Source organism: Sphaeramia orbicularis, chromosome 15, assembly GCF_902148855.1.
Source record: "Sphaeramia orbicularis chromosome 15, fSphaOr1.1, whole genome shotgun sequence".
NCBI lineage: Eukaryota > Metazoa > Chordata > Actinopteri > Kurtiformes > Apogonidae > Sphaeramia > Sphaeramia orbicularis.
Genome location: NC_043971.1, coordinates 18,428,786 through 18,452,393, shown reverse-complemented (window position 1 = coordinate 18,452,393; position 23,608 = coordinate 18,428,786). Strand labels below are relative to the sequence as shown.

General features: G+C 34.0%; 1 protein-coding gene across 1 annotated transcript; it reads left to right on the top strand.

Annotated features, from left to right (window-relative positions):
- The first annotated feature begins 485 nt into the window (after positions 1-485).
- pyroxd2 (pyridine nucleotide-disulphide oxidoreductase domain 2) lies at positions 486-22,178 on the top strand. The gene is made up of 17 exons (XM_030155195.1): positions 486-523; positions 10,333-10,545; positions 11,674-11,693; positions 11,795-11,888; positions 13,273-13,346; positions 13,447-13,602; positions 13,747-13,900; positions 14,034-14,095; positions 14,182-14,279; positions 15,545-15,686; positions 16,497-16,631; positions 16,715-16,787; positions 18,413-18,566; positions 20,648-20,799; positions 20,923-21,029; positions 21,390-21,510; positions 21,727-22,178. The coding sequence occupies exons 2-17, from the start codon at positions 10,422-10,424 to the stop codon at positions 21,795-21,797; spliced, it is 1,737 nt and encodes a 578-aa protein (XP_030011055.1). The 5' UTR covers positions 486-523; positions 10,333-10,421; the 3' UTR covers positions 21,798-22,178.
- Positions 22,179-23,608: the final 1,430 nt, after the last annotated feature.

The window sequence follows — 23,608 nt, the reverse complement described above, 5'->3', positions numbered from 1 at the left end:
ATGAAGATTTTTTTTCTGGAGTGTATTCATAGTTTATTCCTCTTTAGGCATGAAAAAAAAAAAAAAAAAATCAATGCGATTGATTTTTTTTTATTAATCTATTTTTCATGGAGTTACAAAAATGTTCACTCAGCTGGACACCATGCGTTTAATTTTAGAAGCAAAGAAACATGTATTTACAGATATACTATGTGAAAACTATGAAATAAAAACGTTTTTAATGCTGCTAATCTGATGTTTTCTCACATTTTAACATAACTGCATGCCGATAATATGCCAAAAAAAAAAACAAAAACAAAAACTGTTTATTTCAGTCTAGTAACAATTATCAATTTTTTACACTCAAACATGTTACTGAAGATCAGGTTTATTTAGAAGAGCAAAGTTACAGTAATGATATGAATTGCAGCGTATGGGATGATGCACAAAACAACAAATCCATAAATATACAAGAAAACACTAGTGACCACTATGCATGAAAGGGTTAATCTCAGTCAAGTACTCGAGAACAAATCTGTGTAAGGTACGTTCACTGTGTGCAACTTTACACATATGTGTTTCCCAAATTGAGGATTCGGACCTAAAATGGTTCGCAGAGTTGTATTTATTGGGTCAAATGTCAGTGGTAATGACCAAAGACATGTGGAATGTAGAGGGGCTTCAACTATAGCAGGGGTCAGCAACCCTGGTCCTAGAGAGCCACTATCCTGCATGTTTTAGATGTATCCCTCTTCCAACACACCTGACTCAAATAATAAGCCTATCATCAAGCTCTGCAGAAGCCTGATAATGACCATCAGGTGTGCTGGAAGAGGGAAACATCTAAAACATGCAGGATAGTGGCTCTCTAGGACAAAAATGGTAAGATGTAGAGATAAAACAAGACAAAAACTGCTAAAACTGTGTAAAAGATAGATTATATGTTTAAAAAAGATGTTAAAGGCCTAAAAAGGTAAGAAAGACCTAATAGACAAAACTATACGAAACGCCTAAAATTTGTTTAGAGGTCTTATTTATGTCTTTGTGCATAAGAAATCAATACAAGTGAATCCCCAAAGGAACTTTGTGTTGGTAAATGCAAGTTATGCAAATTTACAGGATTTCAGTTCTGTTGCAACATGTTGATGGTCATATGAACTATGTTTTCAGGTCAAAAATTTCCCATTTCATCACAATTAATGCTATATTTTCATATTTTCAGTTATTTTTGAACTAAATTTACCTGAAAAACAAATACTCTATTATTTTAGATTCCTCAGTTTTTCTTACAAGATTCTATACTACATATCACGTTTCATTTTTGCAGGTTGCAATATGGAGTATGGTGCTGATCCATCCTGCTTATGTTACGCTAATACAACAGTTTTCTAAAAATAAGCATTTTTATAAAGAAATAACAATTCTATATTGTTATTTACTCCTTAGTAGGATGATAAACTATACAATAAATAATTATGATCCTAGTTTTTGCGCTGGGATCATTTCTGGAAACAGTGACATGGCTGCTGAGCATCAGTATGATGGGATCCGTAACAACCATGTCACATCCGTCCACGGCCACATTTTGTGTTTTTGTGTCAGCTGTTATTGTTTTAGATCCACAATACTAACATTTATGAATAAGAGGAGAATTAGCAATAGTAAGTATGTAAGTTTATTACTAATAAAGTACTGGTACTGACCAGATCATCATGGGTAATGTCACGTCCGTCCACCAGCAAAAGTTTTCACATACACGTGCTATTCAAAATCCAATATTTCTGAAAATATAGCTTCCACTGTCAAATAATATCAGTAGTCTGTGCACAAATGTATTAACATTATTTCAACACAGTTCTATGCATTTCTTACAACTTTTTTTTTTGTTGACAAAAATGGCCACTCATTTGACCCCCTAAGTAAATTTTAGCAGAAAAGCTGTAATGCAACAAAGACACCTAGCACGACAAGAAAGACATAAAACACATAACAGATGACAAAAATGACTTAAAAGGCAACTATTTAAAAGATAAAGCAAAACAGCAGCAATGTAAAACACCTGACAAGACAAAAATAAGGAAAAGACATGAAAGTTAGAAGACGAAAACCACATAAAAGACAAAAGCAATCTAAAAGATGTAATGAAACAATTTTAAAAGACCTAAAGGACAAAAACTAGTAATTGGATAAGAACCATAATAGACAAAACTATGTAAAGGTGAAACGATAAAATCAATGGAATCACACAATGTAACAAGAAAAATATAAAAGACATAGATGATGACATCCAAGACATGACTAAAACAAAGCAAAGAAGGAGTTTTATGTGTTTGTTTGTGGGTGATGTTCTGTTGCCAGTCAACTAAAATCTGTTCTGACAAAAGAATTTATTCAACATTGTGGAAAAATTCAACCAGTGGAAAAGTCAGTAAAAATATGTTGTTGTAAATTGGGCTCAAGAAGTTTGGGAACTTTGATTTAAGATTCCAGATTCAAGAATGTTTATTGTCATTATGTGCACATAACATTTTTTTTCTTACAGGTAGTTCTCAGCTAGATACAAATAACAAGAGAAAATATAATATAAAAACACTTGAGAATATGAACATCAATAGGAGAGACACGAAAGAATTTGTGTATCAAGACTATGTACAAGTGGCAGGTAATGGATGGATGGATGGATGGATGGAAGACTATGTACAGTGTATATTGAAAGAAATGTAAAATACAGTATGTACAGTCCAGTGCAGTCACGGTGCAATTTTGTGCAATATTGTGTGCAATAACAAAATGTGCAAATGAATCACATTCCCAGAGAAGTTAGAGAGAGCAGCTCAGTGCAGGACACAGTTCGTTGGGGGGATGGGAGGTGTGATGTCAGGGGGAGGGCATATATGTGCCTATAGGGGGGAGATGGCTTTCACAGCTCTGGGGAAAAAGCTGTTTCTGAGTCTGGTGGTGTTAGTTTTTATGCTTTTGTACCATTTCCCAGAACAGTAAAAAAAAAAAAAATGTTGTAAATTGGGCTCAAAAAGTTTGGGAACTTTGTTACAGCTATGCCCTACACTGTATTTCTGAGGCAAATATCAAATGTATTTTATTTATTTCTTTTGGTACCAAGGTTCTAATAGTTTTGGATTTTTCATTATAGTTTAGTTTTATTTAGTTTTGACTTTTTTTCTCTAATTCAGTTAGTTTTAATCAGTTTTTAGAGCAGGTTTGCTAGTTTTTATTAGTTTTTATTTTCAAAATGCATAGTTTTAGTTTAGTTTTAGTATTAATTTTAGTTTTTTCGTATCTTTTCTCTTATTCTCCTTTTACAGATGGTTGTGTTTTAATTCATAATACTTTGATTTGAGTAGTTTCCCATTGAGGTATTAGTACTTTTGCGAAAGCAACAGATCTGCATGATTAATATCGGAATTTAAAAAAGAAAAAGAAACCACTTCAGTAAATACAACTACAGAAAATAGTAATTTGTGGGTAATTGTATATTCATTCATTGATTACTACATCACATAAATGATGCATGGTTGCCAGTTTTTGAAAAGCCTTTAAAATGTACAGATCAGATAAAATAATGTCTAAACTGGCACTAAACTGAACTCATTATATTCATTTATGTGAAAATCATGTATATATTACTGGTAAGTGTGACAAACTCATTGCTGCTATAGCATTTATGTGTCTTCTGCTACAAGATAAATGTTTCCTGTTCATTTCATGGCTTAATTTGTTTAGTGTAGAGTCAAAAAGGAGCCGTGTCAGCAGTCGAGTGAGCTGTTATCATTACAGTTGTAGGTTTTTGCCCCGGTAACAGTCTAATGGTTTCTGTACCTATACTTTACTACTTCCTACACAGTATACATTTAGGTTCTTAAAATCTCACACTTTGTAAATCTAGTAAATGCAAATGTGGGGAACTGACAAACCTAATTAAATGAAAAAATGAATCATTGCAAAACATGTCACAATAACGTGCCATAATTATTTCACTATTTTAATATTTTTTTAATCTTAATCTTTTATCTTTGATTCTATAAAATCCAAGAAATAATTCATTTATCTTTATATATATATATATATATATATATATATATATACACACACATATATATATTCTTTTTTTTTTTTTTTTTTTTTTTTTTCAATTTCCCATATCTCCAGACATGATTCATTCTGCTTGCATTCTTATCCTGAAATGTAACACACTGTTGCCCATGAAGTGGTGAAGAACTTTTTTTTTTTTTATCTCTTCTCATGAAATGATTGTGACAATGTGATTTATTCTTGATAGATAAAGTGTGACTAGGACTCAGTGTGTAATTATTAGGCCTGGTCAAAGATGATACTGATGAGTATAAATAGGAATAAAAAGAGGAATGTGTCTTCAAACAAAATTATTTCAACTTTATGTGCAACAGTGTATTCAAAGATATTATCACTCATAAAACAATGGATTCCATCAAATTTCCAGAATGCTACAACAACAATACTACAATATTTATGAAGTTGATTAATCTGTTGACAGTAACTGCTCACAACTGTTTCTGCAGAATCAAAGACAATATCTCACTGAATAAGGAAAGAATAGAGAAGCTTCATTTAAAAACATGTAATGAAATAGTTTTACTTATAAATTTTGGATTTTTCGTTGACTGACATGTAAACTGTTTTTTACTGTAATAGCTGTAATGGCAATTTAGCTAATGTAAGCAGATGTTTTAAAGGAGTGATATTTTGCTTTTTTAAATAGAATTATGCATTTTAAAACATTTCCCTGTGGTCTACATAAACTGTAAATGCTATGCTTTGGTCTGAATTCTTCATTAATTAAACACTGCAGGTCCATCTTCAACCCTATTTCTGAGTAATAACACCAGAAAGGTCGTTTTGAGCGCTGGCCCTTTAAATGCAAATGAGCCCCTTCACACCCCACCCCCTCCAGGTTATTGATCATGCTTTCTCTCCTGTTCAGCCACTTGTGTTTGTTAATACAACCAACAACTTAACATTTTAGGAAATGGACTGTAAATTTGGACATATTTTCAGTTTTTACTGCAACTGCTGCTGACAAACAATTATGTCGTACTCAAAGAAATGTTTGTCTGAAGTCTTGACCTTATATGTGCAAATGTCATGATGTAACTAGTTATAAAACTTAACAAAATAAGAGGGAATTAAAACAGGTTGAAGAAATCCACTTGATTTTTACCAAAATTAATATAAAGATAGCTTTGACCTGGAGGGTTCAAATTTAAACAATATGAACTATTAGGGTCCAAATACACAAATAAATGAACCAAAGACTAATAAAAGTGGGTTTAGCAAAATATGATCCATTTAAGAACAGGCAGGTATTATAAGTTTTCATCATCCTGCTCCTTTCCAGTCATTTAGATTAGAATGAATGAATGGATAAATGAAAAGTAAATGCACATGCAGTACACTTATCATGGATATATTAAGTATTTGGGATTAGTATATGGGTTCTTCTATGAAACTGGGTTCATTTTGGTATCTGGCACTTTACCAGCTTTTTTAGACCCAATAATAAAGGACAAATTTAGACATATTTCCCCCCAGGATGTACCTAATGATAACCTCAGATAAATGCAAAAAAATTATACTCTTGCTCTGAGTCATCCCAAAATTAATGAATTTATAATAAAATATTTGGGCTAAAAATACGACAGGAAAAGCTACCTAGGTGTCAGTGCATTTGATCTGGAAAACATGGCTTGAAATGGTCTTATATACTGCTATAAATAAAAACACTGTGTTAAATGTGACAATCCTAGTGTTTTTTCTTATCCAGGCATGTAGGTTTTTCATGACTTAGCAGTCTCATTCCAGGTTTTCTATGTAACCCATCATGTCCACTTGTGTTACACGCAGAACCTGCCCAGTTAAACACGTATAAATCACGAATGATTTTGCAACAGCGGTCATTTTTGTGAAACCCTCTGCCTTGAATATTTAGTTCAATTCCCAAAATGTACCTGTGAGAGAATAAAGAGATATTCAAAAAAATAGTAGCGCATATTTTTAGTGTCCTTTTGACTTACATGTTACATACAGATTTTTGTATTAAATATAATGTAAAATAATATAAAAATGGGTTTTATCCGAAAAATAGTTTCTCTTTTATTTCAGTAAATATTTATTTTTAAAATAGAGCCAAAGTGCTTCCAAACTTGCTTTATAACATTAGTCTACATCTGGTTTGAATTTTTAGCCCCTCTGTCCTGTTTTTAGGGACTAGTTTCATAGAAGCACCCACATATACTTTCTTTACTCAAGCACACTTTAAGCAATGTCTTTTTGTTGTTTGATGCTATTTTTTACTCTATTTTCTTCCAAATCTATGTGGTTTTCTTATGTATTTAAAGTTACTCTCTGCTAAATTACACTTCCAACATGACTTTAATGCAGAGTAACATATAGACCAGGGGTGTCAAATATGCAGCCTGGGGGCCAAATGCGGCTCGCCAAAGGGTCCAGTTCGGCCCCTGGGATGTTTTTGCCAAGAGCAAAAATTCCACAGTCTTGAATTGAATTAAGCAAAAAACAAAATGTAGCTTGAATTGACAAAAAAATCTTGAATTAAGCCCCCCAAAAAATCTTTCATTAAGTAAAAAAAAAATCTTCTATTAAGCCAAAAAAATCTTCAATTAAGTAAAAAAAAATCTTGAATTAAGCCAAAAAAATTTTTTAAATTAAGTAAAAAAATCTTCAATTAAGCCAAAACAAATCTCAAATTTAGCAAAAAATCTTGAATTAAGCCCCCCCAAAAAATCTTCAATTAAGTAAAAAAAAAAAAATTGAATTGAGCCAAAAAAATCTTCAATTAAGCCAAAAAAAAAAAAAAAAAATCTTCAAGTAAGTAAAAAAATCTTGAATTAAGCAAAAAAAAAAAAAACATCTTCAATTAAGTAAAAAAAATCTTGAATTAAGCCAAAAAAAAAAAAAAATCTAGAATTAACAACTTAAATTTTTTTTCTTTGTTGTAGTGCAAAAAATAACATTAAATGATGAAAATATTTACATTTACAAACTATTTTGTAACAATAAAATGTGAATAACCTGAAAATATATGAAGAACCTGAAATGTCTAAAGAAAATTAAGCACAATTTTAATAATTTTTCTGCCTGTTCCTCAGTGTTTAGTGTCTTTGTAGATCTGACCCATAATGCACATGGAGCAATGAGAAGTTGAGGAGTAATATTGTTAAAATTGCACTAAATTTTCTTACGTTTTTTAATTTAACGTTTTTTCAGGTTTTTTTTTTTTTTTTTGATAGTTTATAAAAGTAAGTATTTTCATAATTTAATGTTTTGTTTTGTTTTTTTTTTACACTAAAACAAAGACAAAAATTTGGAGTTGTCATTATTTGTAGGTTATTATGTTATTATTTCACTGGTCCGGCCCACTTCAGATCAAATTTAGCTGAATATGGCCCCTGAACTAAAATGAGTTTGACACCCCTGATATAGACAAAAAGTATAACAGACAAAAAGTAGCAGTCTTCAATGTGGCGACATGTTACAACAGTAAAAAGACTACTTCACACTACTTAAGATTCATTCCGCTCAAAAAAATGTTTCATAGACAGCATCCTTTCAACAGTAGAGTATGATTTAATGATTATTAATGCTGATAGCTGTCAGATAAAGTCTCCGGCTCTGACATCTGCACCAGTTATTCTCCCTGCCCGGAGGAAAAGAAGCACATTTTTTCCAGAAAATTAGGTAATTGTATTTTTCTGCGGCACTGTTATGACATAATTGGATTTGGTCCTTTATTGCCTGGGAGAGCCTTCAAGGGCTGTAGTGTTGAATTTCTGCCGACAAAGGGGAATGAAGTGTTAATTTCTGCTTACAAGAACAAAATCTCCTGCTTATGATCTAGTTATGGTTGATTGGCTGTTGTCCGCAGACGTTCCTTAAAGGAAAACCAAGCAGACAGCACATTGGGATCATTTCTCTTCTCTGAAACTAATGCTACTCTAATACACCAAGGGAGTGGCAGCTTAGGTCTGGCGGGAAACCCTAGATCGCCATAACACCTCATTTCATTCCTTCTACCGCGAGAGTGCACAATCTATACAAGCCAGAGGAATTGTTTTACACTGCCTAAGCAAAACATAGTCAAAAATTAACATTGTAAAGAGGAGATGGGGAAGTAATTTGCTTATGCACTGCTGTGTTTTGTGTCTTTTTGGTTTTTGCACCAATTACCATCTGTCTATTCTCTAGACTGCTGCTTAGGTCAACAGCCTGATTTAATGTACTTACCTTATCGATGCATTGTAAGTGAACCACTAGGCCAATATGACATCTTCAACAGCAGCACTAAGAAATCATTTTGTCTTAAGAGCCCATCTTAAAACTCTTCAGATGTGCTCTTACATAGTTTTAATGACTTTTGTCCAACTCTACATCTATAACGCAAAGAAAGCAGTGCTTAAACAGTTTCATTCATATGCAAAAAGTCAGTCTTGTTTGTACCGGGACAGTTTTTAGTTTCCTCAAAGTGTCTAATGTGAAGAAACTGAGTGTATTTGACATTTTATAAAATAATGCACTAAAAACATGAAGCAATTTTTAGTGACACGTGGTCATGTGACAGTGTAAACCCATTTTTTTGGTCTAAATATATCAGTTTAAGATGTTTAATGAATTTAAGAGGCCAATTCAGAAGCATTTATTTTAGTTTGAGTATGTTGGAAAAATAAATAATCTTTTCTTCATTTCATCAGTTCATCTTCTAACTTGTATATTAGTTCAGTGTCGTGAACAGAAAATCTTATTCTGTCCAACTTTAGTTCATCTCATAGTAGTTTGTGGATTTTATGATAATCTGTGGATTGTTATGTGTACATTGTAACCTAAAATATTGCTACAATTTTACTTGTGTACATTTATAACAGTTATAATCTTTACTGCTGCTAAAATGGAATATCAGTTTATGTGTCTTGTTTTTTTTTTTTTTTTGGTTTTTTTTTAATCTTAGGGTTTGATTATTATATTATTTTTTATTATATTATTTATTATTATCTTCTTTTAAAGGCATTTCAAGGAGCAGTTAGAGATACTGTTTTGTTTCAGCCTGTTTATGCAAGTACTCAGTGAAATGACAAGAAAGGCACTCTTGAATCTTGAATTTATGGCTAAGAATCTGGAGGTTTCTGGGGGAGAAAATGGTAAATCTTGATTGTTGCAAATATCATTTCAAAAACAAAACACCTTTAAACATTTAGCTACACAATGGAAAATAACAGCATTTGATTATATGATTTATTATAAAGTTACATGACTAAAAACTGAGAAGGTTGCAGGTCACTGGGACTTGTATAATGCAGGGGTTCCCAAAGTAGGGTACGTTTACCCCCAGGGGGTACTTGGAAGAAGCCCAGGGGGTACTTGAAATTTCTTGTGGAAAATACATTAAATAAGTCATCATTTACTGATTACAAAACAAAGAAGCAACAACAACAACAACAAAAAATTTAAAATAAATAAAAATAAAAAATAAGGAGAATTAATACTGAAATATAAAACACAATGAATACATTCATATAATAAAATTGACACTCCTGACATTATTTTAATTTCAATATTTATTATTCTTTGTATTATTAGTATTGTCTGTCATCTTGTTTAAGCTTTGGTAACATTTTAAGAACATTTCTATTTTATATTATTCAAGATGAGTTTATTTGAGTACTAAAGTAATTATTTTTTGTTGATGAAAGGTTTAATTTATTCATTCATGACCATTTAATTTATCTATCTTAGGAATGAAAGAGGGTGCTTTTCAGTTTATATTTGGCATGAAATTTGCTTATAAAGATTTGTTATTAAATATACGAAAGTTAAATATATGTTCTTAATTTACAAAGTTTTGAAAATAAAAACAGACACCTTTGGTACAGGAACAAATTTTGCCTCATTTTTTCCTAATCAAAATTGGGGCTAAAAATACATATTTCACTGTAAAAAGTTTGAGACCCACTGTATTAATGGAACAAGTGCGCCCCCTGGTGGTGAGTATCATAATGACGCACACGGATATGCAGAATGGCAAATATGCAAAACATTTACGACTCAGTATTACTAAGGATTATTATCAGACGTTATTAGTTTGTGAGTAGTTGTTTCACACGAGTCACAGTTTGCATTGATGTTGTCCTGAGGACGTTTGCGCATTGTGTGCGTAAATGCACCAACTACTCCATGGGTCTGGTAACCCTCTTCCAGTTTGGTGTAGCAGCCACAGTAGGAGTTTTAAAGGCGGGATCAAAGTTTGGGACAAAGCTTGGAATTTACGCACCCCACGTTTTCTGACAGGAAACCCGGATCTACTTTACGCGCCTGGAGAAAAGGGGCAGGGAGGGGAGGGGAAGAATGAGGAAATCCTCCCCTTTGGAAGCTTGACTATGGCTGCAGCGGTGTGGACGGACCGAGGACGCAGGGCTGGGACTGTGGTGAGGACGGTGACCAGATCCAAATCCAGCCACAGCGCTTTAAAATCCCAGTATGACGCACTGGTCATCGGAGGAGGTGAGACTAAAAATAAATGAAGAAATAAAAATAAGAGGAAAGGAGCGGAGGAACCACCAAATGTGTCCATACTTGAATGACTGATACACCGTGTAAAAGTTATGCAATTATAACATGATTATAAGAATTCACCTAAAATCCATCCCTGCACTGTAGTAACCTTTAACAGACTGTATTTGCTTTGACAGATTGAAGTTGTTTGCATAATCACACTTGTGCGCACAGTTCAACTTTGAACTCAGTTTGGCTGTAAAACATGTTTGCAAAGCAGCTTATAATACAAAATGTTAGTATGCATGTGATTTATGTGTGGATTAACCCTTTCATGCATGAATAATGAGAACCTTAATCAAAATTTATTTCCTGAATGTTTTTATTCCTCTTTAGGCATGAAAAAAAAAGTGACTAAAAATTTTCTTATGAACCTGTTTTTCATGGAGTTGCAAAAATGTCCGCTTGGCAACATGCGTTTAATTTTTGAAGCAAAAAAAACAAAAACAAAAACATGGATTTACTGATATATCGTTTAAAAACTATGAAATAAAACATTTTTAATGCAGCTAAACTGCTGTTTTCTCACATTTTAGCAAACTAATACTAGTCATTACTCACTTCATGGAGAGAATATGCAAAAAAACAAAAAACAAAAAAAAAAAAAACCTGTTAATTGCAGTTTAGTAACAATAAAAAACAATTTATTTATTTATTTATTTTTTAGTTTATTTCAAATATGCAACAAAACAAAGTAATCTTACTTAGTCCTTAGAAATAAAACAGGAAGTAAGAGGTCATGGAAGAAAACACAAAAACAAAACTTATACATATACATGACTTCATTTGCACATTCTAAAAGGAGTAGGAGGAAGTATAATTTATTTAATCCCACCCCTTCAACTCTCAAACATGTTACTGCAGATCTGGTTTATATAGAACAGTAAAGTAACACTAATGGTATGAATTACAGTGGATGGAATGATGCATAAGTGTCCACTGTGTTGGCTGATATGAAACTAAAACAACAAAACCCATGAATATACAAGAGAACAGCTGGAGAGGAACTGTCCACTGGAGTGACCACTATGCATGAAAGGAATGAAAGGATTAATGACATTTTCTGTTTTATTGCAGGACATAATGGACTGGTGGCGGTGAGTTCATGCACTTTGTCTTATGCACACATACTGGATAAGTTCAGACTGTGTCAAATGAGTTGAATGTGAGGGTTTAAAGGTAATGTGTGCATGTGCAGGCCACCTATCTCCAAAAGGGAGGGGTGAAGACAGCAGTCCTGGAGCGTAGACATGTGCTGGGAGGAGCTGCAGTCTCTGAGGAGATCTTTCCTGGTAGGACCCTCTGGGTGGGAAAGAATGCACCAAAAATACAGAAAAAATCCACGCTATGAACTTGATGCCTGCTATTGCTTGTCAGATGTATGTAATTTAACCCATAAAGACCCAAACAGTCACTGTCGACCAAAATCTACTGATCTAAACTGTTTAATACCTGTTGATCCACTAATCCTATCCATACATGTAAATAACTGGTGTAAAATGCAGTTTGTCATCTTTTCATGGTCATCAGATATGACCCATTTGAACGTTCAGAGGCTCTGTAGTGAATGTGGAAACACCGTCATCCTCTGTAACTTTGATTCACCAGTAAAACCCATGGAGTTGGATCAATGACAGTAAATGGAGATGCTTGGTTTATGTTCAATTAATGATATATTTTGTTGAAAACGTCACTTTTTCCTCAGTTTTCTGTGTTTCTGATATAACAAAACACAACTTTAATCTGAGCTTTTATGAACATCAACATTACAGTCGTCAAACATGTGGCCCGGGGGCCAAATCTGGCCCGCCAAAGGGTCGAATCTGGCCCGTAGGATGAACTAGTGAAATGCAAAAATTACACTGAAGATATTAACAATCAATGGTGTAAAAATCATTTTAATTAAGGTTCCACATACAGATCTCAACTGGGTCAGATCAGTAGAATAGTATAATAATAACTTATAAATAATGACAACTGCAGATTTAACTTTGGTTTAATGAAAAAAAGTAAAATTATATGAAAATGTTTACATTAACAAACCGTTTTTCAAAAAATGTGAATAACCTGAACAAATATGAACAACCTGGAATGTCTTAAGAGAAGTAAATGCAATTTTACCAAAATTATACCTGGTACTATGTGTTTTGTATATTTGTAATAGTAATGTAAGTTATAACGCACATGTGTAAATGATAAACTGATAAACTGAGGCAGAATATTGTTAAAATTGCACTTGTTTTCTTTAAGACATTTCAAGGTGTTCATGTTATTCAGATTTTTAAGGAAACTTTGTAGATGTAAACATTATCATAATGTAATTTTACTTTTTTCACTGGTATTATTTTACTGGTCCGGCCCATTTCCAGTCATATTGGGGTGAATGTGGCCCCCGAACTAAAATGAGTTTGACACCCCTGATCTACAGGATCAGTAAATGAAATATAGGAAAATACATGATTTACACAAAAAAACCCCACAAAATATAGAGAGCAATATTATAATAAATGGTGATAAATTATTAAGAATAATTAAATAGATAGAAAAAATATTTGGGAACTACCACAGAAGAAGCATCGGGTCTCTATGGGTTAATATATTACACATTAGTATGTTAATGTGTTGTATCTTTCTGAAGAGAAATGTACAGATAATAGTTTTTATTCCCATTTGCAGGTTTCCACTTTTCAAGATGCTCATATTTGCTCAGTTTATTACGACCTCACATATACTCAGACCTGGAACTCAAGGTGAAAACAGCTTTTGCAAGTCTCTGAATACAACATTACAAAACATAACATACATTTATTTACTGATGTCATTCATTTATCCCCTAATGCATGTGCGCAGAAACATGGGCTAAAAGTGTATATGAGGGACCCTCATGCTTTCACCCCCATGTTGGAGGAAGGAGTGAAAGGTGCCCCGCCGAGGTCACTCACCCTGGGTTCGGATCTGGCTCTGAATCAGATGGAGATCGGTAAATTCTCACAGAAGGATGCCAAGGTGACTTAAACATTACATTACACAGATAACAGACACATAATGCTCCATTTTACTCTGTAAAATGTGTATTTCATTGTCATATTACCCTGAACAAGCATTTTGGTGTCGTTTTTAATCCACTCTTTCTTTTCTACACCCATGAAGGCATATTCAGATTTCAATGCATATCTTGAGAAACTGGCGGCTGCTATCCACCCGCTCCTGGATGCTCCTCCTGTAGATATCCTAGGTGTCACAACCGGATCACTGAGGAGGCGACTGGCTGCATCCAAAACCCTGCAGCCTATTATTAAATGTGGTTGGTACATTTTGTTTGCACTATATTGTCTCCCATGATAATAATAAACAGATAATAATAATAATAATAATAATAATAATAATAATAATAATAATAATAATAATAATAATCAGATGTGTTTTTGTCTGAAAAGGTCTGAAACTGGGCAGAAACATTCCAGAGTTTTATGAGATTGTAACCGCACCAATAATGAAGGTTGGTTATATCTGACAACTAGTTTTACACTTAAACACTGTTCAGTTTCAGCTGCCTCATAACAAACTCCTGTTGTATGTTTTTAGATACTCAATCGGTGGTTTGAGTCAGAACCTCTGAGAGCAACATTAGCTACTGATGCTGTAATAGGAGCCATGACCAGCCCAAGTACTCCTGGTAGTGGGTAAGATGCATTAATATGAATAGAATAGAATAGAATAGAATAGAATAGAATAGAATAGAATAGAATAGAATAGAATAGAATAGGCTTTATTTTCATTACACAGGCAGTGCAATGAAATTACAGGTGGTCTCTGCCAGCAACAATGCACTATGGGACTATGTACAACATAGTAAAAACAGACATATTAACCCATAAAGACCCAAACATCCACTGGCGACCAAAATCATTCACTGATCTAAAATGTTTAATAACTGTTGATAAATTAATCCTATCAATACATGTAAATAATTGGTGTAAAATGTAGTTTAAAAACAGTGTAGTTTGACAAATGACAGTGGTTATATATGCTTGTTTTACATTCATTTAATAGTGTTTTTTGCTGAAAATTTCACATATTCTTCAGTTTTGATATAATAATCTTTGCATTTGCTCTCAACTTTTATGAACATCTATATGAATTGTAAATTAAACATATAAAAATACAAAATACAGAGGATAATAATAGAATAAATTATGATGAATCAGTAGTAGCCCATAAAGACCCAAACATCTGCCATCAACCAAAATCATTTACTGATATAAAATGTTTAATACTTGTTGATCCACTAATTATATCAATACATGTAAATTAATTGGTATGAAATGCAGTTTGTCATCTTTTCATGGTCATCAGATATGACCATATTTGGACATTCAGAGGCTCTGTAGTGAACATGGAAACACCCTCATCTTCTACAACATTGATTCACCAGTAAAACCCATGGAGTTGGATCAGTGACAGTGGATGGAGACACTTATTTTATGTTCAATTAATGGTATATTTTGCAGAAAAAAATAATCTTTTTCTTCAGTTTTGTCTGTTTTGGACATAATAACCCTCAACTTTAATGTGAGCTTTAACGAACATCGATATAATCAGTACATTAAATACAGGAAAATACTTGATTTTCTTTTAAAAGAGCATAGTATTAGAAGAAATGGTCATAAATCATGTAAGAAAGGTTAAAAATAGAGAAAAATTCATTTGGGAGCTGCCACAAAAGCAACACTGGGTCTTTATGGGTTAAGAAAGGAGATATAACCTATAAATAGTGTGCAGTAGAGATATGTACAAATTTGAGATATACTGTATGAAATAGAAAATTTAAAAAAAAAAGGATTAAAAAAGTGCAAATATTTTTAACAATGTAAACATACACACCTAAAATGCTTCAGTCTTCAACTTTAACTCTTCTAAACTATGATTTTGTGGTATTACTTTGAAGGTATGTACTTTTGCACCATGTGATGGGAGAGCTGGAAAAAGAGAAAGGAGCATGGGGATATGTGGAAGGAGGAATGGGAGGTGTGTCTCAGGCTATTGCCAGTGCTGCTCGATCCTACGGTGTGGATATTTTTACTGAGAAGGTAATATGTTTATAAATAAATACCATTTTTTTGCATATTATCATCTCCCATGGCAGGGGTGTCAAACTCACTTTAACTCAGGGGCCACATTCAGCTAAATTTCATCTGAAGTGGGCCGAACCGGTAAAATAATAACATAATAATATATAAATAATGTCAACTCCAAACTTTTCTCTATGTTTTAGAGTGAAAAAAGTACATTTACATTATGAAAAGGTTTACATCTGCAAACAATCTTTTCAAAAGATGTGAATAACATGAAAAAAATGAAAAAATAAGTGTAATTTTAACAATATTCTGCCTCAGTTTATCATTTACAAATGTACATTATAACTTACAGATCACAGTGGATCTGCAAATACACAAAACATTTAATAACAGGCAGAATATTGTTAAAATTGTATTTACTTCTCTTAAGACATTTCACGTTGTTCATATTTGTTCAGGTTGTTTGCATTTTTTTGTAAAATTATACTTTGTTTTAGTGTAAATACATGAAAATATTTACATTCACAAAGAGAAAAAAATTGGAGTTGTGAGTATTTATATGTTATTATGATTATATTATGATTATTATGATAGTATTTTACTGGTCCTGCCCACTGGAGATTGAATTGGTCTGAATGTGGAACCTGAACTAAAAGAATTGTTAATAACTTCAGTGTAATTTTTGCATTTCTCAAATTCATCCCAAGGGCCGGACTGGACCCTTTCGTAGGCTGGATTCGTCCCCCGGGACGCATGTTTGACACCCCTGTCCTATGGTCTTCATTTTAGTCATTATGGATCTACTGTATGTAACATTTGCAGGAGGTGGAACAGGTCCTGGTTGGTTCAGATGGCGCCGCCAGAGGAGTGGTGCTAAAAGACGGCACAGAAATCCAAAGTAAGGTTGTTTTGTCAAATGCTACCCCATACATCACCTTCAAGTACCTCGCACCACAGGTAATTCAAAGAAAATCCAAGCATTGCGCACAAATATAGCATCAAACAATACAATTCATAACAGCTTCCTGTTTTCATTGTAGGATGCTCTTTCACCTGACTTCATCAAAGCTGTAGATCAGATAGACTACACCTCACCTGTCACCAAGATCAATGGTAACTCTGCTCCATCTAATATTAGCATTGCATGCAAAAATGTGTGCTTGCTGGTTACCATTATGCTTCAACTGTTAAGGAAAAATGTTAGCGATTTTCTTCCAGAGTCATAAATGTCTCAATAAAAATAAACCAACATAGAGTGCTCATTCTCTTTTAATTATTCTTGGAGTCTGTATCCAACTGAAAGCCTTTAAAGAAGCCGCTTCAGGCTGTTTTTAGTATCATATCTTGGCACAGGCACGGTTTATCCACTCATGTTTTGAAAGGGAAGACGGAAACCTCTTACTTTACTCATACCTCTCATACTGATCTGGCTTTGTCATCATGAGCCACAAATTATACCCTATGAAAGCTGTAAAGAGATAGGAAGGCGTAACACAATGGAGATTTGGCAACAAGGCGCAAACAGATGTTGTGCGTCAGGACAGATCAGCACTTAATCTCACACTTTAAAGCTAGTTTATGGCAGTTAAGATCGACTTCTTCATAAGGTCTCGGTACTGAGAAATATAAAGTTTTGGCTGTTATACAGTCGCGGAAAAAATTATTAGACCATCAAAAGTCATCAAAAACAATGGTTATGCAATCAAGTACTAACTCCTGTGTGTATCATGTGACTAAAACGGGCAGAAAAGAAAACATGGAATGTCTAAAAGCACTGTTTTTGTCAGTACAATGCCATAGCTATTGATGTAAGAGCTTAAGTGATTTTGGTTATCAAGAAAACCATGGAAAAATGGCTAGATATCAGCTCTGAAATTAAACTTTTATGAGCTATTTTTGTTATTATCGTTATAGTTGTTCAAACAAATGTACCTTTAGTTGTACGAGGCATTAAAATGAACAAGAAATTGAAGAAAACAAGGATGGTCTAATATTTTTTTCTGTGTGTTTGTATAGTTGAGTGTGTTTCCATTTGCCACCCCTACCTGGTAATTACAGATTTATATAATGCATTTCATTTATCATTTTAAGAATTAAAGTGTCAAACATGGTGCATTACATGTACTGAGAGTTACCATAATTAACCCATAAAGACCTAGTGGTACTATTGTGGCATTTCTCAAATAATTTTTTCTCTCTATTTAACCTTTCTTAAGTAATTTTTCCACTATTTATTATAATATTATCCTCTATTTTGCATTTTTTTCTCTGAAATTCAGGTATTTTTCTATATTTAATTTAAAGATCATATAGATGTTCATAAAAGCTTAGATTAAAGTTATTATATCAGAAACAAAGAAAACTGAAGAAAAAATGACTTTTTCAACAAAATGTATCATTAACTAAACATGAAACAAGTGTCTCCATCCACTGTCATTGCTCCAACTCCCTGGGTTTTACTGGTGAATTGATCTTGTAGAAGATGACGGTGTTTCCACGTTCATTATGGAGGCTCTGAACGCCCAAATGGGTCATATCTGATTACAAACTGCATTTAACACTAATTATTTACATGTATTGATAGGATTAGTGGATCAACAGGTATTAAACATTTGATGGTTTAGGTAGATGGTGGATGTTTGGGTCTTTATTGGTTAAAACTTTTAGAAGTAGTAAGTTTTGTTGTACCAAAAATACAACCTTACAAATCTCATTTCTGCTGTTGTGGCCTGTTACAGTGGCAGTGGACAAGCTACCAAACTTTCTAGCATGTCCCACACCAGACGGTAAACCTGGTCCCCACCATCAGTGCTCCATTCACCTCAACTGTGAGAGTGTCGAAGTACTGGAGACGGCTTACAAAGAGGCCATGAATGGACGACCATCGTCAAGGTACAGAAACATGGTCGAATATGTGTGAGGATATAAAACTTAATACAGACAAGATTAATCATTGAAAACATTGCAGACACAGCTAAATCATGTAACTGATTTACTGTGCAAAATGTACTACATGTGTACTTTTCAATAATAAGTTACAAGTAATGCAGTACTGAATTCATATTCATTCTCAAGAAAAAAAAAGCATACTCCTTTATAGTGCACTCCTTTATAGTGCAAAATCTAATACTTCTTTCCTTAAGCAGCAAAATGTAAGAGTGATTACTTTAAAGACAATGAAACATTAACATTGGAAAGTTTATTGTGTAACCATCGTCTTGAATATGCACCAAGTCCTTTTCACTATGCATTACAACCCTTAAATTTTGTGTGTGGGGAGTAACAACATTCTGCTGCATGCACATGATAAATTGAACAGCTACACTCATTTTTTAAATGGTCAAAATACAATACCACAAGAACAAAATGCAAATAAGTCACATTTAAATTAACCACCAGTTAGGAGAAAACAAGGTAAAAGGAAGCACAACAAACAAAAACCTACTTTTCAAAAGATATAGAGGCTAAGCTCTCCTAGCCATTCCACAAAACAGGAGAAAAAAGGTACAAAACAAATGGTGGAGAACCCCTACAGTACTTCCCTGACACAGGAAACCACAACAAAAGCTTTAGATCACATTATCATTACAAAATGAGCCAAGGACTGACCATAGCTGCTCAAACAAAAGAGACTGAGGGGTCTGTATAGACTCCATCGATCACCAGACAAGGTTCATGTGCAGAGGGGTGTGGTCAGGCACTCAGAGGGAGGGCCTTAGTAGACCTGTTCTTGGAAGAGGTCAGAGGTCAATGACACTGTATGTTCAATAACAATGTTTCCTAAAAAGGGGTTTAGGAAACTTAGTGTCTTAGAGTTCCAGAAATATTTTTATAGGCCGTGGTGCTTGGCAGAACCTCTGAAACTTCAGTGCAGTTATTATTGTTAAGTTTACAATTGCGTGCTTGCATATAATGCATCAAACACGCAAAACCAAGAAGAGGCTCTCAGAATCAGAGAAAGGTCAGACCTGTCACAATTTTTGCAATATTACTGTAATATTCACTTACACTGATGTATGATAGACTTAGAATTTCCTCATGAAAAAGGTTCAAGGTTTACAATAAAACCTGGGGTTTTATTATTTGTGGTCTGCTTGTACTTTGTCTACTTGCAAAAAATGTATTAAAATATGGGAGCTTGACCAACATGCATATCTAACAGCCTACAGTCTATTTAACATGTTGAATGTAAAGTTAAGTGAAAACTCTAAATTTTTTTTGTCATGTTGAAGTCTGAAAGGCACCTTACAGTGATACTGACCCATTCAGTCACTCATCCACCACTACTTGTTTTTGTCAGAAGAGATGGCTGATGTTATCTTGTCAACTCATGGACTTGTGGACATGGACTAATCTGGATCGAATGGCATTTGCTCAGCTCTGGTTGCTCACCGCCAAAGGCAAAGATAAAAAAATCTTAGCAAGACAATTGTTTATTTAAATATGAAATGCTAACACAGCAGAACAAACAGTGCAGACATTATGTGGTCATGAGATTTGGTGGTGCAAAAACTAATTTTACACATTTTCCCCTAGTTTGTGGAAGACATGAGCACAATGGTGGGTTTAGGTGCCCTCAAGCAAGAAACTTTTACATTTGAATGAAAAAAATAACACAATATGTTGGAATAATATTTTTTGTACCATCTCCGTGTATACAAATATATATATATATAGAAAATCCAGAGCAGATAATAACACTCATAAAGGTTAAAAACAAAGTAACTAAACATATCCAAGTGCAACCAATACATCAAGACAAAGTGATTTTAGTTTGTTTTAATGTGTTATCCAGAATGGAATACTTAATGCACCTAAGCCTCATGTGTAAAATAATGCAAATATCAGATCTAGATACAATTCTAAAACTAATTATTCCTGAAAAAGAAAGCTTGAAAAAGTATAAATTTGTCAGGAATGCACACACCCTTTGTTCCCACCATCTCGTCTCATCTTGTCCTGTCTTTTTGCAGGCCCATGCTGGAGATGACCATCCCCTCTGTGCTGGATCCCACTCTGGCTCCCCCTGGCTGCCATGTGGTGTCACTGTTCACCCAGTTCACCCCTTACCACATAGAGGGCAGGGAGTGGACCGACCAGGACAGAGAGGCCTTTGCAGACACTGGTTAGAAACAGAACGTTGTGTGAAAAAATGACAAAAATGTGTGACAAATTTATCACTTCAGTTCTTGAGAAGTTTCTGATTCCGAACTGACACAGTCTCCTTTTTTTTTTTTTTTCTGTTCAGCGTTTGACTGGGTGGAACAATACGCCCCGGGCTTCAAAAAGTCTGTGGTGGGGAGGGACGTCCTTGCCCCACCTGACCTGGAGAGGATCTTTGGACTCACTGGAGGGGTACAAACTGAAAACACTGCTGAAGTCAGCGATGATTTGAATGTTAATACAGAGCTGATTTGTTTGACATTGTGACGGCGTTCATTGAACAAGGAACTCATTTGCGTCTCCTGAGTCTCTGGCTTTCATTTTCCTCAGGGAGAGACCTGTTGTAAAAAAATAGTTAATGTTTACTGGCGCTTTTACCTCGACCCACATGTTACAATCAAAGTTCATATCTGTGGGAAGTAAGAGTAATCACTCTATGGATCCAAAGGGCATGTTTTACACTTTCCATGGCTTAGCATCTGCAAAGAACCCAAACAAAAAGTAAGTACATTTGTGAACTAAAACTAAGTAAAGTGTCTCTAATTCTTGCAGAACATTTTCCATGGATCAATGTCATTGGATCAGCTCTACCTTGCACGACCTTTGCCCTCTCTCTCCGACTACCGCTCACCAGTTAAAGGGCTGTATTTATGTGGCAGTGGCTCTCATCCAGGTGTGTCTAATGCTGTAGTGTACACTGTAGTGTTAGGGTAATCATTGTTGGCTGATATTAAAAGAACACAGTGAGTGAACCTTTGGACTTGGGATGAAATCTGACCCTGAATCATGATGATAAGGATTGAAGTGACTTGTTGAGGCCATGTCAGTTGACAGAGGGCTCATTTGTTTTTTTTTTGTTTTTTTTTTTGTTTTTTTTGGTTTGCTTTAGGAGGTGGTGTGATGGGATCTCCAGGCTGGAATGCAGCTCTAACTGTCATCGCTGACCTGAAGAGTCACTAAACACCTCCAGTGTATCCACCATTTTCTACAGCAGATCGTTTTTTAAAGATTACCAAGAAAATAAAAAGGAAGAAACAAGGAGAGACTAAAGAAAAAATAATTGCAGACTTGAAAAGAATGATGTCACTCCATTTTTAATGATACAGTGCAATACCACAGAAGTGTCTTTTTGTGTCTGAAGGCTTAACAATTGTCAGTACAAGTGACAATAAAGCAATTTTTAGATATTCTGTAATTAAGCAAAGATCAGTGTTACCGTCTCAAGTGCAACTGTACAATTTCCCAGTGAGAAACAGCAAAGACACTCTGTAATAATCAAACAATGATGAAGATTATGTTTGAAAACTGTGACTTTTTATGATTAAATTACTTTGCAATCAAGCAAATGGGCTGCATAGTTTTAAACTGTTATATATACAGTGGACTACTGCAATAAAAAAACAAAACAAACATCTGATATTGTAACTAGCAATGACATCATGATTTTCTTGCACACATGTGAGTCAAACATCTGGAAAAACACATTTGCTTTATAAATTTAATGAATCTGCAAAATACTGATTTTACGGCACTTATTTTTCTTAATTTCAAGCTTTTCAGGTTATACTTGTGAAATGCAAAAACTACACTGTAGATATGAACTATCAAGGGTGTCCAAATCATTTTAATTCAGGGGCCACATACAGTCCAATTCAATCTCAAGTGGGTCAGAACAATAAAATAATAGCATTATAATATACTCCAACTCTTTTTTTTATCCGTTCACAAAAAAGTGTAATAACCTAAACAAATATGAACAACCTGAAAAGAAGTAAGTGCAATTCTGACAATATTATGCCTATTGACAAATGTTTTATGCCTTTGTAGATCTACTGTGATCTACATTTTGAAACTCTATTTAGAACACAGGTGTTAAACATGCGGCCCGGGGGCCAAATCAGGCCCGCCAAAGGTCCAGTCCGACCCTTTGGATGAATTTGTGAAATGCAAAAACTACACTAAGATGTTAATCCTTTTTGTTCAGGTTCCACATTCAGACCAATTCAATCTCAAGTGGTCAGGACCAGTAAAATACTAGCATAAACTCCAAATTTTTCTCTTCTGTAAATGTAAATATTTTCATGTATTTACACTAAAACAAAGTATAATTTCGCAAAAAATGTGAATAACCTGAACAAATATGAATAACCTGAAATGTCTTAAGAGAAGTAAATACAATTTTACCAAATTCTGCCTGCTACAAAATTGAGTGTTTGTAGATCCACTACAATCTGTAAGTTATAATGTACATGTGTAAATTATAAACTGAGGCATAATATTGTTAAAATTATACTTATTTTTTCAGTTTATTCATGTTATTCACATTGTTTTAAAGGATAGTTTTCTTAGATGTAAACATTTTCATAATGTAATTTTACTTTTTACGTAACACATAGCGGAAAGTTTGGAGTTGATATTATTTAGATATTATTATGTTATTATTTTACTGGTTTGGCCCACTTCAGATCAAATTTAGCTGAATGTGGCCCCTGAACTAAAATGAGTTTGACACCCCTGATTTAGAACTTTCTTAAGATCCAACAGTGCAAAATGTAAATTATTGCAATTTTTCAACTGGTTTTAATATTTTGAACAGGGGTGTACATTGAAAACATCAGCAAACCAGTATGTTTGTCATTTGTTTTCCAATGTATTTTATTACACTGCATAACACAGCTGTCAAACATGCAGCCCGGGGGCCAAACCGGCCCGCTAAAGGGTCCAATTTGGCCCCTGGGATGAATTTATGAAATGCAGAAATTACACTGAAC